Source organism: Lutra lutra, chromosome X, assembly GCF_902655055.1.
Source record: "Lutra lutra chromosome X, mLutLut1.2, whole genome shotgun sequence".
Taxonomy (NCBI): Eukaryota; Metazoa; Chordata; class Mammalia; order Carnivora; family Mustelidae; genus Lutra; species Lutra lutra.
The window spans coordinates 58,024,452-58,040,224 of NC_062296.1; the positions used below are offsets into that span (position 1 = coordinate 58,024,452).

Sequence of the window (15,773 nt, forward strand, 5' to 3'; positions counted from 1 at the left end):
CCGCTTGTGTTCCCTCTCTCACTGTCTCTCCTTCTCTGTCAAATAAATAAATAAAATATTTTTTAAAAAAATTTCCTGACCTTCAAGTATCAGGAAATCTTTACTATAGAAGAGTTATTGATTTCTTTATGGAGATACTGTAATTCGTGTATCTGATTGCACTTTTTACTGTTACGCCTTCCCAAGATATCAGAGATCAGTCTGGACTTCAGAGCCTCTAGCTGTGCAGGACTGTCTACCAGCATGCCTACATTCTAAAACGTATGTTGATCTTTTCTTCTTTTTACTCCCTTTTTCTATCCTAATACTTCTCTACTTATACTTAGAAGCATCTTAAAAACCACAGGAAAACCAAAGCAACAAGTAAATAAATGAACAAATAAAAACTGAGGAGGTGGTCATTTCTAACTCTTCTTTAGATGATCTGGGAAGGAAGAGTTGGAGTGGGGTCAGGAGGGCTAATGAGGAAAATGTTGCCATGTATGACCCGCAACCGTCAGTCTCCAAACAGTATGACATGTAGAGTATGACGAGGAAGATGTTTCACTGACATCCACCGAATTCCTTACAACCTAGTGATCCTTCTCCTGCGACACAAAAATTCCATTTCTGGAAAAATGTCTTTAACAAATAATCATGGATGTGCCTAAAGACATAAATTGAGGAATTTCACCACCGAAGTGTCAATGTTAATGAAAACCTACTGCCACTGCCATTGCTCAAAGGATGAAATGCTATGTGACCATTACGATTATGGAGCAAATTATCTCTGGACATGGAAAAATATTGATGTTCCACTCCCAAAGTTTCTTTTCTTTTTTTTTAGAAAAGGCGACCATTCTTACTAGTTTTACTTTATCCTCCCACTATTTTCCCTATTATAGGATAAACCAATCAAGTAAGTTATGTTCATGTCATTATGACCTCTCCACCAAAACAGATACATAAATAAATATCGAAGAAGTAAAAGTTCTGTGATTTTAATCTGAAATGAAATTGAGGTATTTTTTTAAAAATATTTTTTATTTGTTTGACAGAGAGAGAGAGCGCATGCATAAGCAGGGGGAGCAGCAGGCAGAGAAGCAGACTCCCCACTGGGGAAGGAGAGTGGTTCAGCTGGTTAAGCATCTGCCTTTGGCTCAGGTCATGATCTCAGGGTCCTGGGATCGAGCCCTGCCTCAGGCTCCTTGCTCAGCAGAGGGTCTGCTTCTCCCTCTCCCTCTGACCCTCGTCCCCACTTGTTCGTTTTCTTATTGTCTGTAGGGATGCAAGCTGGTGTAGCAACTCTGGAAAACAGCACGGAGGTTCCTCAAAAAGTTAAAAATAAAACTATCCTATGACTCAGCAATTGCACTACTAGGTATTTATCCAAAAGATACAAACATAGTGATTTGAAGGGACATGTGCACCCCAATGTTTATAGCAGCAATGTCCACAATAGCCAAACTATGGAAAGAGCCCAGATGTCCATTGATGGATGAATGGATAAAGAAAATGTGGTAGATATATACACAATGGAATAGTACTCAGCCATCAAAAAGAATGAAATCTTGCTATTTGCAATGACGTGGATGGAACTAGAGTGTATTATGTTAAGCAAAATAAGTCAGCAAAAGATGAGTACCATATGATTTCACTCATATGTGTAACTTAAGAAACAAAACAGATGAATGTAGGGGAAGGAAAAGAAAAATAAAATAAGATAAAAATGGAGAGACAAACTTTAAGATACTCTTAACTAGAGGGCAAGGGTTGCTGGAGAGGAGGTGAGTAGGGGTATGGGGTAATTAGGTAGTAGGCATTAAGGAGGGCAATTGACAAAATGTGCACTGGGTGTTATACACAACTGGTTAATCACTTAACTCTACCCTGAACCTAACAATACACTACATGTTAACTGACTTTAAATTTTTTTTAAAAGGGGGGGGGGAGTACATGAAGAAATAATGGCTAAAAATGTCCCAATTTAGCAAAACATAAATTTACAGGGGCACCTGGCTGGCGCACTCAGAAAAGCATGCAACTCTTGATATCCGGGTTGTGAATTCAAACCCCATGTTGGATACAGAAATTACTTAAAATCTTAAAAAATAATAATAAATAAAAATAAATTTACAGACTGAAGAACCAGAAGAAACCACAAACAGGATAAAACCAAAGAAATCCACACTAATTCGTATTGTTAAGCTTTTGAAAACTAAAGATTAAAAATATGTACATGGGGGATACCTGGGTGGCTCAGTGGGTTAAGCCTCTGCCTTCAGCTCAGGTCATGATCCCAGGGTCCTGGGATTGAGCCCCGCATCAGGCTCTCTGCTCAGCAGGGAGCCTGCTTCTCCCTCTCCCTCCATCCCTCCCTCTGCTTGTACTCTCCCTCCCACTCTCTCTCTGTCAAATAAATAAATAAAATCTTTTTAAATAAATAAATAAAATAAAAATATGTACATGGGAAACCACAAGAGAGAAATGACACCTTACCTACAGAAACAATTTGAGTGAAGCTGATTTCACATCAGAAACCATAGAGGTCATAGTGGGTAGCACAACATTTTTCAACTAAAAGAAAAGAACTGTCAACAATGAAAATATCATTTAGGAATGAAGGAGAAATCAAGACATTCCCAGATTGAAAAAAAAAAAAAAACCTAATAGAATTTGTGTCCAGCAAAACTATCCTATAAGAATGGCTAAAGGAAGTTCCCTAAACAGAAAATGAAAGATAAAGGAAGGAATCTTATCACACCACAAAGGAAGAAAGAACACAGGAAACAAAAATGTGGATAAATACAACAGACCTCCCTTCCCCTCTTGAGGTTTCCACACAATGTTTGCTAGTTGAAGCAAAAAATTATAACACTATTTGATGAGGTTCTAAATATATGTAGATGCGGGGCGCCTGGGTGGCTCAGTGGATTAAGCCGCTGCCTTCGGCTCAGGTCATGATCTCAGAGTCCTGGGATCGAGCCCCGCATCGGGCTCTCTGCTCAGCAGGGAGCCTGCTTCCTCCTCTCTCTCTACCTGCCTCTGCCTGCTTGTGATCTCTCTGTCAAATAAATAAAATAAATCTTTAAAAATAAATAAATAAATAAATATATGTAGATGAAATATTTAAGACAAGAGATGCCTGGGTGGTTCAGTGGGTTACGTGTCTGCCTTCAGCTCAGGTCATGATCCCAGGGTCCTGGGATCGAGCCCCTCATTGGGCTCTCTGCTCAGCGGGGAGCCTGCTTCCCTCTCTCTGCCTGCCTCTCTGCCTACCTGTGATCTCTCTCTGTCAAATAAATAAATAAAATCTTTTTAAAAGATTAACAAAAGAAATATTTAAGGCAATTATAAACAAGGGACAGCGAAGAGGATTAAAGAGTGGCAAGGTTTCTACATTTCACTCAAATCGGCAAAGTGATGATCCTAACAGACAAACACAAGTTATGTATATATGATGTAATACTTAGAGCAACCATTTAAAAAGCTATAAAGGGGACGCCAGGCTGGCTCAGTCAGTGGAGAACGCGATCCTTGATCTCGGGGTTGCGAGTTTGAGCCCCATGTTGGGTGCGGAGATTACATAAAAATAAAAACTTTTTAAAAATTTAAAAATAAAAAAATAATAAATGAAAAACTACACAAAGTGCCTGGCTGGCTCAGTCAGTGGAGCAAACGACTCTTGATCTCAGGGTCATGAGTTTGAGCCCCACATTGGGGGTACACTTACTTCATTTAAACATAAATAAATAAATAGCTATACAAAAAGACATGCTCATAAACACTATAGGTAAATCAAAATGGAATTCTAAAAAAGAAATGTTCAAGTGACTGACAGGAAGATAGGGAAAAATAAAACAGAAAGTGAAAGAGAGAACAAAAGAAGAAAAAATAAAATGTAGACATAAGGCCTAACATACCCTTAATTACATTAAATGTCAATGGTCTAGGGTGTGCCTCGGTGGCTCAGTCAGTTGAGCCTCCGACTCTTGGTTTCAGCTCAGGTCGTGGTATTGGGGTGGTGGGATCAAGCCCCGCATCAGGCTCCGTGCTCAGTGAGGAGTCTGCTTGAGATTCTCTCCCACTCCCTCCACCTCTCTCCTGCTTGCGCACACATGCGCATCACACGCTCTCTCTCTCCCCCTCTCTCAGATAGATGAATCTTTTAAAAAATAATAAAATAAAAAGTAAAATAAATATAAATGGTCTAACTGCACCAATTAAAAGACAGAAATTGGTAGAAAAAATTAAAAACATCACCCAAATGTAGGGTATCTAAAAGAGCAATACAGGGGCGCCTGGGTGGCTCAGTGGGTTAAAGCCTCTGCCTTCGGCTCTGGTCATGATCCCAGGGTCCTGGGATCGAGCCCCACATTGGGCTCCCTGCTCAGCGGGGAGCCTGCTTCCCCCTCTCTCTCTCTGCCTGCCTCTCTGCCTACTTGTGATCTCTGTCAAATAAATAAATGAAATCTTTAAAAATAATAATAATAATAATAAATAAAAGAGCAATACAGGCAGGTTGAAGGTAAAAGTATGGGGAAAGATACATCATGCAAACATCCATCAAAAGAACACAGAAATGGGGCGCCTGGGTGGCTCAGTTGGTTAAGCGACTGCCTTTGGCTCAGGTCATGATCCCAGAGTCCTGGGATTGAGTCCCGCATCAGGCTCCCTGCTCCATGGGGAGTCTGCTCCCTCTGACCTTCTCCCCTCTCATGCTCTCTCTCACTGTTTCTCTCTCAAATAAATAAATAAAAATCTTAAAAAAAAAGAACACAGAAATGTTAATTATACCTCAATAAAGCTGGAGAAAAAGAAAGCAAAAGTAGCTATATTGATGTCAGAGAAAGTAGACTTCAGAGCAAAAAATTACCACAGAGAGAGAAGACATCTAACAATAAGAAAAAGTCAATTAATCAAAAGAGACAAATCAATCCTAAATGTTTATGAGGCAAACACAAAAGAAAAAGCTAATAAAACTGGGGTGGGGGAGACAAATTAGGGGGTCCTGGGTGGCTGAGGGACTGACTCTTGATTTTTGGCTCAGGTCATGATTCCAGGGTCATGAGATCGAGCCCTGCAGATCGAGCCTTGCGGTGTCCGTGGGCGCCATGCTCAGCAGGGAGTCTGCTTCTCTCCCTCTGCCCCTCACCCTACTTGGGCATGTACACTATTAATCTGACTAAAAATAAAAAAATAAATATCTTTTTTAAAAAGACAAATTATAGTTGGAAACCTCAATGCAACTTCTTGCAATTCAGAGCAACTAAATAGAAAATGAGCAATTTTCCATGACCCCACTGGAATTAAACTAGAAATCAGTAACAGAGGGGCACCGGGGTGGCTCAGTCCTTTAAGTGTCTGCCTTTGGCTCAGGTCATCATCCCAGGGTCCTGGGATCGAATGTCGCATTGGACTCCCTGCTCAGCAACAGAAAGCCCGCTTCTCCCTCTGCCTGCTGCTCCCCCTGCTTGTGCGCTCTCTCTCTCTCTCTGTCAAATAAATAAAATCTTTTTTAAAAAAAGACATCAGTAACAGAAAGATAACAAGAGAATCTCCAAACACTTGGAAATTAAGTAACACATTTCTAATAATCTATGGTTCAAAGAGGAAGTCTCAAAGGAAATTTAAAAAAATACAATGAACTGAATAAAAATGAAAATACAACATTTTCAATTCGGGGAACACGTCTAAAGCAGGGCTGAGAGAAAAGTATAGAGCACTAAATGCATATGGTTGGAAGAGGAAAGTCTCAAATAAAACATCTAATGTCCTACCTCAAACACTAGGGGGAAAAAAGACCGTATTGGGGATATATGCTGTTTAAGGGTACAAACTTCGAACTAGTAGATAAGTAAGTATTGGAGATCTAATGCATAGCAAGTTGATTATCGGATACAATACTATAAACTTCAAGGTTCTTAAGAAATTAGACTTAGGGATGCCTGGGTGGCTCAGTCATTAAGCATCTGCCTTCAGCTCAGGGATCAAGCCCCGAGGATCCCTGCTCAGCCAGAAGCCTGCTTCTCCCTCTCCTACTCCCTGTGCTTGTGTTTTCCCTCTCGTGCTCTCTCAGTCTCTCTCTCTGTGTCAAATAAATAAATAAATAATCTTTTAAAAAAAAAGAAACTAGACCTAAACTGTTCCAATCACAAAAAACAAATGATAATTATGTGATATGATAGAGATGTTAACAAACACTACAGTAGTAATCATATTGCAATATATAAATGTATCAAACCAACACGTTGTACACCTTAAACTTCCACAATGTTATATTATCAATTATATTTTGCTTTTCAAAAGGACCAAAGTAAACCCAGAGCAAGCAGAAGGAAGGAAAACAGAAAAGAGCAGAAATCAGTGAAGGCTCGGTTGGCTAACCACTTGCCTTTGGCTCAGGTCATGATCCCGGGGTCCTGAGATCGAGCCCCGCATCGGGCTCCCTGCTCAGTGGGGAAGCCTGTTTCTCCCTCTCCCACTCCCCCTGCTTGTGTTCCTGCTCTCGCTGTCTCTCTTGCTGTCAAATAAATAAATAAAATCTTAAAAAAAAGAAATGGAAATGAAAGGTATACAGAATAAAGAAGAAAAAATAAAAATGTCCCTAGTTCTAGATGACATGATGGTCTAGGGGTAAAATCACACACACAAACAAAAATCTCCAAAAAAAGAAAAACCTCCTAGAACTGAATTCAGCAGTCATGGGAAACAAGATCCAATACAAAAACCCATTGTATTTCTACATTAGCCATGAAAATATGGACTCTAAAATTAAAAATACATATATAAAATCATTCATAATCACTAAGAAATATGAAAGACTTTAGTATAAAGCTGACAAAACATGTACAAAACTTGTAAATTAATAACTACAACACACTAGCAATCTTTTTTTTTTAAAGATTTTATTTATTTATTTGAGAGAAAGAAGGGGAGAACACCAGAGAGAGAGCATGAGCAGGGGAAGAGGCAGAGAGAGAAGCAAGCTGCCTGCTCAGTAGGGACTTGATCCCAGGACTCTGGGATCATGACCTGAGCCAAAGGCAGACGCTTAACCGAATGAGCCACCCAGGTGCCCCACATAAGCAATCTTGAGAAGAAAGAACAATGCTGGAGGCATCATGCTCTCTGATTTTAAACTATCATACAAAACTATAGTAATCAAAGCAGTGTGGTACTGGCATAAAAATAGACACATATCTCGGGCACCTGGGTGGCCCAGTTGGTCAAGCACCCACCTTCGGCTCAGGTCATGATCCCAGGGTCCTGGGATTAAGTCCCGCATCAGGCTCCCTGCTCAGCAGAAAGTCTGCTTCTCACTCCCCCTCTGCTCCTCCCTGCCACCCCGCACCCCTAGCTTGTGCTCTCTCACTCTCTCTGTCAAATAAGTAAATAAAAATAAAATCTTAAAAAAATAGACACATATCTCAATGAAACAAAACAGAGTTCAGAAATAAACCCACACACACATGGCCAATTGATTTATGACCAAAGACCCAAGAATAATCAATGAAGAAAGGAGTCTTCAATCAATTGGACAGCCACATGCAGAAAAATGAAACTGGGGACCACGATCTTACACCATGCACAAAAATTAACTCAAAATGGATTAAAGACTTGAACCTAAGACCTCAAACCATCAAACTCTAAGAAAATATAGGCAGTAAGCTCCCTGACATCAGTCTTGGTGATGATTTTTTGGATTTGATACCAAAAGCAAAGGCAACAAAAGCAAAAATAAACAAGTAGAACTACATCAAACTAAAAAGCTTCTGCAGAGCAAAGGAAACCTCAACTAAATGAAAAGACAACCTACCGAAGGGTAGAAAATATTTGTAAATCATGTATCTGGTAAGAGGCTAATATCCAAAAATTTATAAAAAATCCATATGACCCATATGACTCAATAGCAAAAAACAATCTGATTTAAAAATAGGCAGGGGCCCCTGGGTGGCTCAGTGGGTTAAGCCTCTGCCTTCAGCTCAGGTCATGACCTCAGGGTCCTGGGATCAAGCCCCGTATTGGGCTCTCTGCTCAGTGGGGAGCCTGCTTCCCCCTCTCTCTCTGCCTGCCTCTCTGCCTACTTGTGATCTCTGTTTGTCAAATAAATAAAATATTTTAAAAAATAAAAATAGGCGGGGGGGGGGGGGCGCCTGGGTGACTCAGTTGGCTAAGTGTCTGCCTTTGGCTTAGGTCATGATCCCAGGGTCCTGGGATCAAGCCCAGGGAGCCTGCTTCTCCCTCTGCCTCTGCCTTCTCCCTGCTTCTCCCTCTGCCTCCGTCCCTCCCCACCATTCATGCTCTCTCTCTCTCTCTTTCTCGCTCTCGCTCTCTCACTCTCTCGAATAAACAAATAAAATCTTAAAAAAAAAATAGCCAGAGGATCTAAACGGACAGTTTTCCAAAGAAGATATGCAGACGGCCAACGAGTACATAAAAGATGCTCAACATCACTAATTTAGGGGCACCTGGCTGGCTCAGTAGGTAGGGCATGGGACACTTGATCTCAGGGTTGTGAGTTCAAGCCCCGCGCTGAGCATGAAGCCTACTTGAAAAAAATCACTAATCTAATCATTGGAGAAAGGCAAACCAAAACCACAATGACATATCACCCCACACCTGCCAGAACGGCTAGTATCAAACACAAAAGTTGGTGAGGATGTAAAGAAAAGGGAACCCTTGTGCACTGCTGATAGGAATAGCAACTGGTACAGTCACTATGGAAAACAGTATGTAGGTTCCTCAAAAAATTAAATATAGAACTATCATATCATCCAGCAATTCCACTTCTGAGTATTTATCCAAAGGAAAAACACACTAACAAAGAAATATATACACCCCGTGTTCACTGCTACATTATTTACAATAGCCAAGATACGGAAACTACTCAAGCGTCCATCAACAGATGAATGAATAAAGAAAATATGGTGTGTGTGTGTACACACAATAGAATATTATTCAGCCGTAAAAGAATGGGGACATATTGCCATTTGCAAGAATATGGATGGATCCTGAAGGCATTATGCTAAGGGAAATAAGTCAGAGAAAGAAAAATCCTGTATGGAACGCCTGGGTGGCTCAGTTGGTTAAGCAGCTGCCTTCGGCTCAGGTCATGATCCCAGCGTCCTGGGATCGAGTCCCGCATCGGGCTCCTTGCTCGTCGGGGAACCTGCTTCTCCCTCTGCCTCTGCCTGCCATTCTGTCTGCCTGTGCTCGCTCTCTCTCCCTCGCTCTCTCTGACAAATAAATAAATAAATAAATCTTTAAAAAAAAAAAAGAAAGAAAAATCCTGTATGATCTCACATATATGAGGGATCGAAAAACAACAACAACAACAACAACAACAACCACCAAGCTCACAGTACAGAGAAAAATTGGCGGTTACCAGATGTGGCGATAAGAGTTAGGCATTATGCCTCCATCAGAAAGGATGAATACCTAACTTTTGTATCAACATGGACGGGACTGGAGGAGATTATGCTGAGTGAAATAAATCAAGCAGAGAGAGTCAATTATCATATGGTTTCAGTTACTTGTGGAGCATAAGGAATAACATGGAGGACATGGGGAGATGGAGAGGAGAAGGGAGTTGGGGGAAATCGGAGGGGGAGACGAATCACGAGAGACTATGGACTCTGAGAAACAAACTGAGGGTTTTAGAAGGGAGGGGGGTAGGGGGTTGGGTGATCCTGGTGGTGGGTATTATGGAGGACATGTGCTGCATGGAGCAATGGGTGTGGTGCATAAACAATGAATTGTGGAACACTGAAAAAATAAAATAAATTTTTTAAAAAAGAGCCAAATGGGTGAAGGGAGTCAAAAAATACAAACTTAGGGGTGCCTGGGTGGCTCAGTGGGTTAAAGCCTCTGCCTTTGGCTCAGGTCATGATCCCAGGGTCCTGGGATCTAGCCCCGCATTGGGCTCTCTGCTCAGCGGGGAGCCTGCTTCCCCCTCTCTCTCTCTCTCTGCCTGTCTCTCTGCTTGCTTGTGATCTCTGTCAAATAAATAAAATCTTTTAAAAAAATACAAATTTACTGTGCTCGCTTCGGCAGCACATATACTAAAAAAATACAAATTTACAGTTATAAAAAAAAGTCATGGGGATGTAATGTACAACATGGCAACTATAGGTAATTATACTGTATTGCATATTTAAAAGTTGCTATGAGTAAATCTTAAAAGTTCTCATCACAAGAAAAAATTCTACAACTGTACATGGTGATGGATGTTAACTAGCCTTATTGTGGTGATCATTTTGTAACACATGCAAATATAGATTGATTATGTTGTACATATGTTATACATATTTACATATGTTCAGATATACACATGTTGTACTCCTGAAATTAATATAATGTTGTAAGTCAGTGAGACCTCAATAAAAAAAGAGCATGGTAGGGGTACCTGGGTGGCTCAGTGGGTTGAGCCTCCGCCTTTGGCTAAGGTCATGGTCTCAGGGTCCTGGGATCGAGCCCCACATCGGGCTCTCTGCTCAGCGGGGAGCCTGCTACCCTCCCCCCACTGCCTGCCTCTCTGCCTACTTGTGATCTCTCTCTCTCTGTGTCAAATAAATAAATAATCTAAAACAAAATAAATAAATAGATAGATAGATAGATGAAGAGCATGGTATCGGTGAAGAATAGACAAATATATCAGTGGAACAAACAGAAAGGAAATAGATCCAGGGCTCCTGGGTGGCTCAGTCAGTTAAGCATCTGACTCTTGATTTCAGCTCAGGTCATGATCTCAGGGTCATGAGATTGAGCCCCAAGTCAGGCTTCATGTTCAGTGTGAATCTGCTTGTTCATCTCCCTCCCTCCCTCCCACTCCCCAACTTGCACGCTGTGTGCATGTGTGTACTCGCATGTGCTCTTTCTCTCTCAAATAAATAAATAAATCTTACTTTCAAAAATACTGTGTTTATTTATTCATTTATTTATTTATTTGAAAGAGAGTACACAAGCAGTGGGGAGGGGTAGAGGGAGAGGGAGAAGCAGACTCCCCACTGAGCAGGGAGCCCAACACAGGGCTCGATCCCAGAACCTGAGTTCATGACCTGAGCCAAAGGCAGACACCCAAAGGTCTAAGCCACCCAGATGCCCCCTCTCAGATAAATAAATAAATCTTAAAAAAAAAAGGAAAAAAGTTCTGAATAGACATTTGACCAAAGAAAATACACAGATGGCAAATGAACATGTACAACTATGTTCAACATCATTTTTCATTAGGGAATTATAAGTCAAAACAATGATGAGATACCATTATACCCCTATTAGAATGGTTACAATCCAAAAACCCAACAATACCAAATGCTGACAAGGATATGGAACAACAGGAATGTTCTCGTTCATTGCTGGTTTGAATGTAAAATGGTCAAGAACTTAGGAAGACGGGGCGCCTGGGTGGCTCAGTGGGTTAAGCCGCTGCCTTCGGCTCAGGTCATGATCTCAGGGTCTTGGGATCGAGCCCCGCATTGGGCTCTCTGCTCGGCGGGGAGCCTGCTTCCTCCTCTCTCTCTGCCTGCATCTCTGCCTGCTTGTGATCTCTCTCTGTCAAATAAATAAATAAAATCTTAAAAAAAAAAAAAAGAACTTAGGAAGACAGTTTGACAGTTTCTTGCAAAGCCGGTTTTACCGTATGATCCAAAATTGCACTCCTACTTATTTATCCATCTGAACTGAAGACATATGTCCACACAAAAACCTGTATATAAATGTTTATAGCAGCTTTATTCATAATTGCCCCAAACTGGGAACAACTAAGATGTCCTTCGATAGGTGAATGGATAAGCAAATTGTGGTACGTCCATACGCTGGAATATTATTCAGTGATAAAAATAAATGAGATATAAAGCCACAAAAAGACATGGAGGAAGCTAAAATGCAAATTGCTGGGCGCCTGGGTGGCTCAGTCGTTAAGCATCTGCCTTCGGCTCAGGTCATGATCCTGGGGTCCTGGGATCGAGTCCCACATCGGGCTCCTTGCTCAGCGGGAAGCCTGCTCTCCCTTTCCCACTCATCTGCTTGTGTTCCCTCTCTCTGCCTCTCTCTCTGTCAAAAAAATAAATAAAGATTTTTTAAAAATTTTTTTAATAAAATAAATAAATAAAATGCAAACTGCTGAGTGACAGAGGCTAATCTGAAAAGGCTGTAGACTGTATGAGTCCCACTATATGACACCTTAAAAGAGGTAAGACTATATAGAGACAATAAAACAAAAAAAAAAACAGAGGTTCAAGCCTAGGGAGAGAAAGGATGAACAGCTGAGGCACAGACGAAACTGTTCCATATGAAACTGTAATGGAGAATATATGTTATTACGCATTTGTCAAAACTTAAAGAATGCGCAACACAAAGAATGAACCTTACTATAGACTATAATTAATAACAGGGTATCCATATTAGTTCATTGTAACCAATGTACTACACGAATGCAAGATATTAATCATGGGGAAACTATGGAGGAGACAGAGTGGTACATGGAACTACATGTACTATTTTCTCAATTATTCAATAAATCTAAAGTTGTAGTAAAAAAAAAATTAAGTCAATTGTTTGAAATGCACTTAGCATACAATCTAGCCATTGCATTCACATGCATTCGTCTCATACAAAATCCTTACACAAAAAATCATAGCATCTTTATTCATAATAGCCCCAAACTGGAAACAGCCAAGATGTCCTTCAACAAGAGGATGGTTAAGCCAACTGTGGTACACTGATACCAGGGAATACTATTCAGCAATAAAAAGGATCAAGCTATTCATATACCCAATAATCTGCATGAATCTCCAGAGAATTATGCTGTGTAAAAAAAGCCAGTCCCAAAAAGTTACGTACTGTATTATTCCATTTATATGTCATGCTTGAAGTGACAAACTTATAGCTCAGTGATGGCCAGGAGTTAAGGAGGGAGTGGGGGAGGAGGGAAGTGGTTGTGTCTATTAAAAGGCAAGATGAGGGGTCCTTGTCATGATGGAAATGTTCCCTATGTCAATATCCTAGTTGTGATACTATACCAAGGCTTTTGCATGATGTTCCTGTTAGAGGAAACTGGGTAAATGGTACATTGCATTGGAATCTACAATTATCTCAAAATTTAAAAATTTATCTTAAAAAAAAGAAAAAATTTTAAAGTAGGCTCCTCCTCCTTACCTCAAATGATCTGCCAGGCAGTCCTGGAACCAGAGCAGGGAACCTCTGGGGTGATTTCCTATTAGCTGACATGTTCACCCTGGGTCTCAGCCCACCTTCCAAAGCTGGAGGGGAGTCGGTATATGGGCTGCGGTCAGAATGAATGGAAGATCCCGCAGCCTCCAGTAAGGAGAAACCTCGACAGCTCCACAGAGACACCAAGAAATCCTAAAAGGACAGCATCCGTGTGATCAGTGTCATTCCGCATTTACACCACAAAGTTCAGCAACCCCCACTCTGAGCGTTAGGGCGGATTATGAAAATGATCAAGATATCTGAAGTCAAATGAATGACCTCAGAGGCCTTTATTCTGGGGTGGCTCCACAGGGAGCTTCACACCTTACCTAGCCAGCCTATTCCTCAATTCTAGGTTCAAGGTGGACCTAAGTTTGCAGGGAGGGCAGAATTGGGGCAGCAAATGGTGCTAAAGTCGATGGGGACCTGAGGGGTGACTGACAGGAAACTTGGAAACCTGGTAATCTGAATGAAAGGTATCTCTTCTGCCCTCTTCAATTATTTTTCCATTTTAGGGTGAAAAATCCCTCTTAAATTCTTCTACAAGAAGCTCTTAGCCTCTTCTTTCCAGAAGACGGTTCCACATTAATAATATTTATTAATCAACAAATGGGGGGGGCATGTTGCTATTAACTTATACCAGAAAAGCATTTGACACTATTCAGGAGACATTACCAATAGAACTCCAGCTAAAATTAGGGAAGATGTAACCCATTTAAATACCACAAAAATCATTTACAAAACACAGCCCTGGACTATTATGCTAAAAAGTAAAATGAAGAAGCTATTGCCATTAAAATTATCAACAAGATAGGGATGTCTAATAGAACTCACAATTGTTTTGCTGGCTCTAGCTCACACCAAGGAAGATGAAACAGTAAGAATGGATATTGCAAGGAAATGGAAATGTGGCTTTCTTTTGCCAATGTATATGATTTTATACAAAGAAAACACAGACACTACTAGCATTCATAGGGCAATTTGAAAAGGGGCTGGATACCAGATAAAATTATAAGAGCAGATAGTTTTCCCTCTACAACAGCAGTGATCATATAAAAATGGGAAAAAAAAAAACCCATTACTAATGACAGCAAGAAATACACAAAATGTATTTAAGGAATTGGACTTCTACAATTAAAAAAATTGACAAATATAAAATAGTCACACAGATATACCATATCCTTGGATAAGATGTAATAAAAATGTCAACCCTTCCAAAATGCATTTTATTAAGGTAATATAAATAATAGAAAAGAAACACAAATCTCAGTAATAATAAGATGGTGTATGTAAAATTTTGTGGAATGCAGGTAAAGAGATTCTTAAAGAGAAATTCATGTTCTAAATGGTTTTTAACAAAGAAGAAAGGCTGAACATTAATGAATTAATATCCAATTTAAAAAGTTAAAGAGAAAGTGGTACAGATAAGAGCAGAAATTACAGAAATAGAAAACAAAGGTACATCAGAGAGGATCGACAAGGCCAAAAGTTGGTTCTTTGGAAAGACTAGTAAGATTAGCACGCCTCTGGGGAGACTGATAAGGAAAAAACCTAAACACACTCTATTAAGATTTGACAACGAGATGCAGCAAGGAATCTAAAAACTGACTATCCCAGAAACCCCCATCCCTGACCTGCACAGATTCCCATTCACCACATTCTGCAACTCCCCACCAATGGACCTTACAAACTGACAATTCGTCATTCCCAAAAGCCAACAAAGCCATCACCTCAAAATCACTGATGACTGTCACGCCTTAAAACCTCGTGCACTCGCTTTAGCGCCGCGCGCCAACAAGACTTAAACGTCCTCTGAGGGCCACTTCCGTTTCCTGTCCTCACCCCTGACAGTGCCCCTTCTGTGGTGTTGGTCTCGCACACATCGGAATGGCTGTGATGCTGTGTGGTCTACTCACTCTGAGCAAGGTGCAGTTATGGATCTGCAGGGACTTTGTCCACGAGTGGAGTTGTTGGGCGAGGAACATGGCTGTGCCGAGGCTTTCCTCCATGGAGGCCGCCATCTTAGCGCCAATTCCGTACAGTGGGCTGTTCCACCGAAGGAGGGGGCGGGGGGCGTTGTTCAGGGCAAGCGTCCGGGAGGAGTTGGTCTTTGGAACTGGGTTCTATAGGTCTGTGCAAAGTTTACAGAAGCGGAGGCGCCGGGGTCAGGGGAGATGTGACCTTATCTCTAAGGGAGACACCACTGGGGAGAGGAGAAAGAACAGGATTAGTTTCCTCCGGGAAGATGTCACTCGGAGGAAAGGAGAAATTAGAATGGTACAGTCTCCCCCCCCCCCCCCCCCCCCCGCCCCGGCAGATACCACTGGGCAGGAGAGGGAAGGAGTCGGTGTGGTACAGTTCTCTCCTTGGAGATACTCCTGGGAAGAGGTGGGGAAAGTCAGGTTATTGTTGATCCCCTCCTGGGTGATACCACTGGAGAAGAGTGGGGAGGAGTCATAGTGATACATTATTTTGATGTGCTGGAATTGGTGAAGGGAATTGAAACCACCTCAGTCTCCATTACTTTCATTACGCCCACTAAAATGATAGTGGCTAGAAATAATAATAATAATAACCTTTGA

At 41.1% G+C, this 15,773-nt stretch overlaps 1 protein-coding gene across 2 annotated transcripts in view; it reads right to left on the reverse strand.

The window, feature by feature from the left end:
• The window catches only part of ZNF157 (zinc finger protein 157), a 39,762-nt gene extending 24,549 nt beyond the window's left edge, over positions 1-15,213 (reverse strand). For both annotated transcript variants that reach the window (XM_047715024.1, XM_047715022.1), the window contains exons 1-2: positions 15,108-15,213; positions 13,138-13,344 (exon numbers count right to left, since the gene is read on the reverse strand). In XM_047715024.1, coding sequence (XP_047570980.1) covers positions 13,138-13,344; positions 15,108-15,212 — 312 coding nt within the window. In that variant the 5' untranslated portion in view covers position 15,213. The remainder of the gene's footprint in view (positions 1-13,137; positions 13,345-15,107) is intronic.
• Between the last annotated feature and the right edge of the window lie 560 nt (positions 15,214-15,773).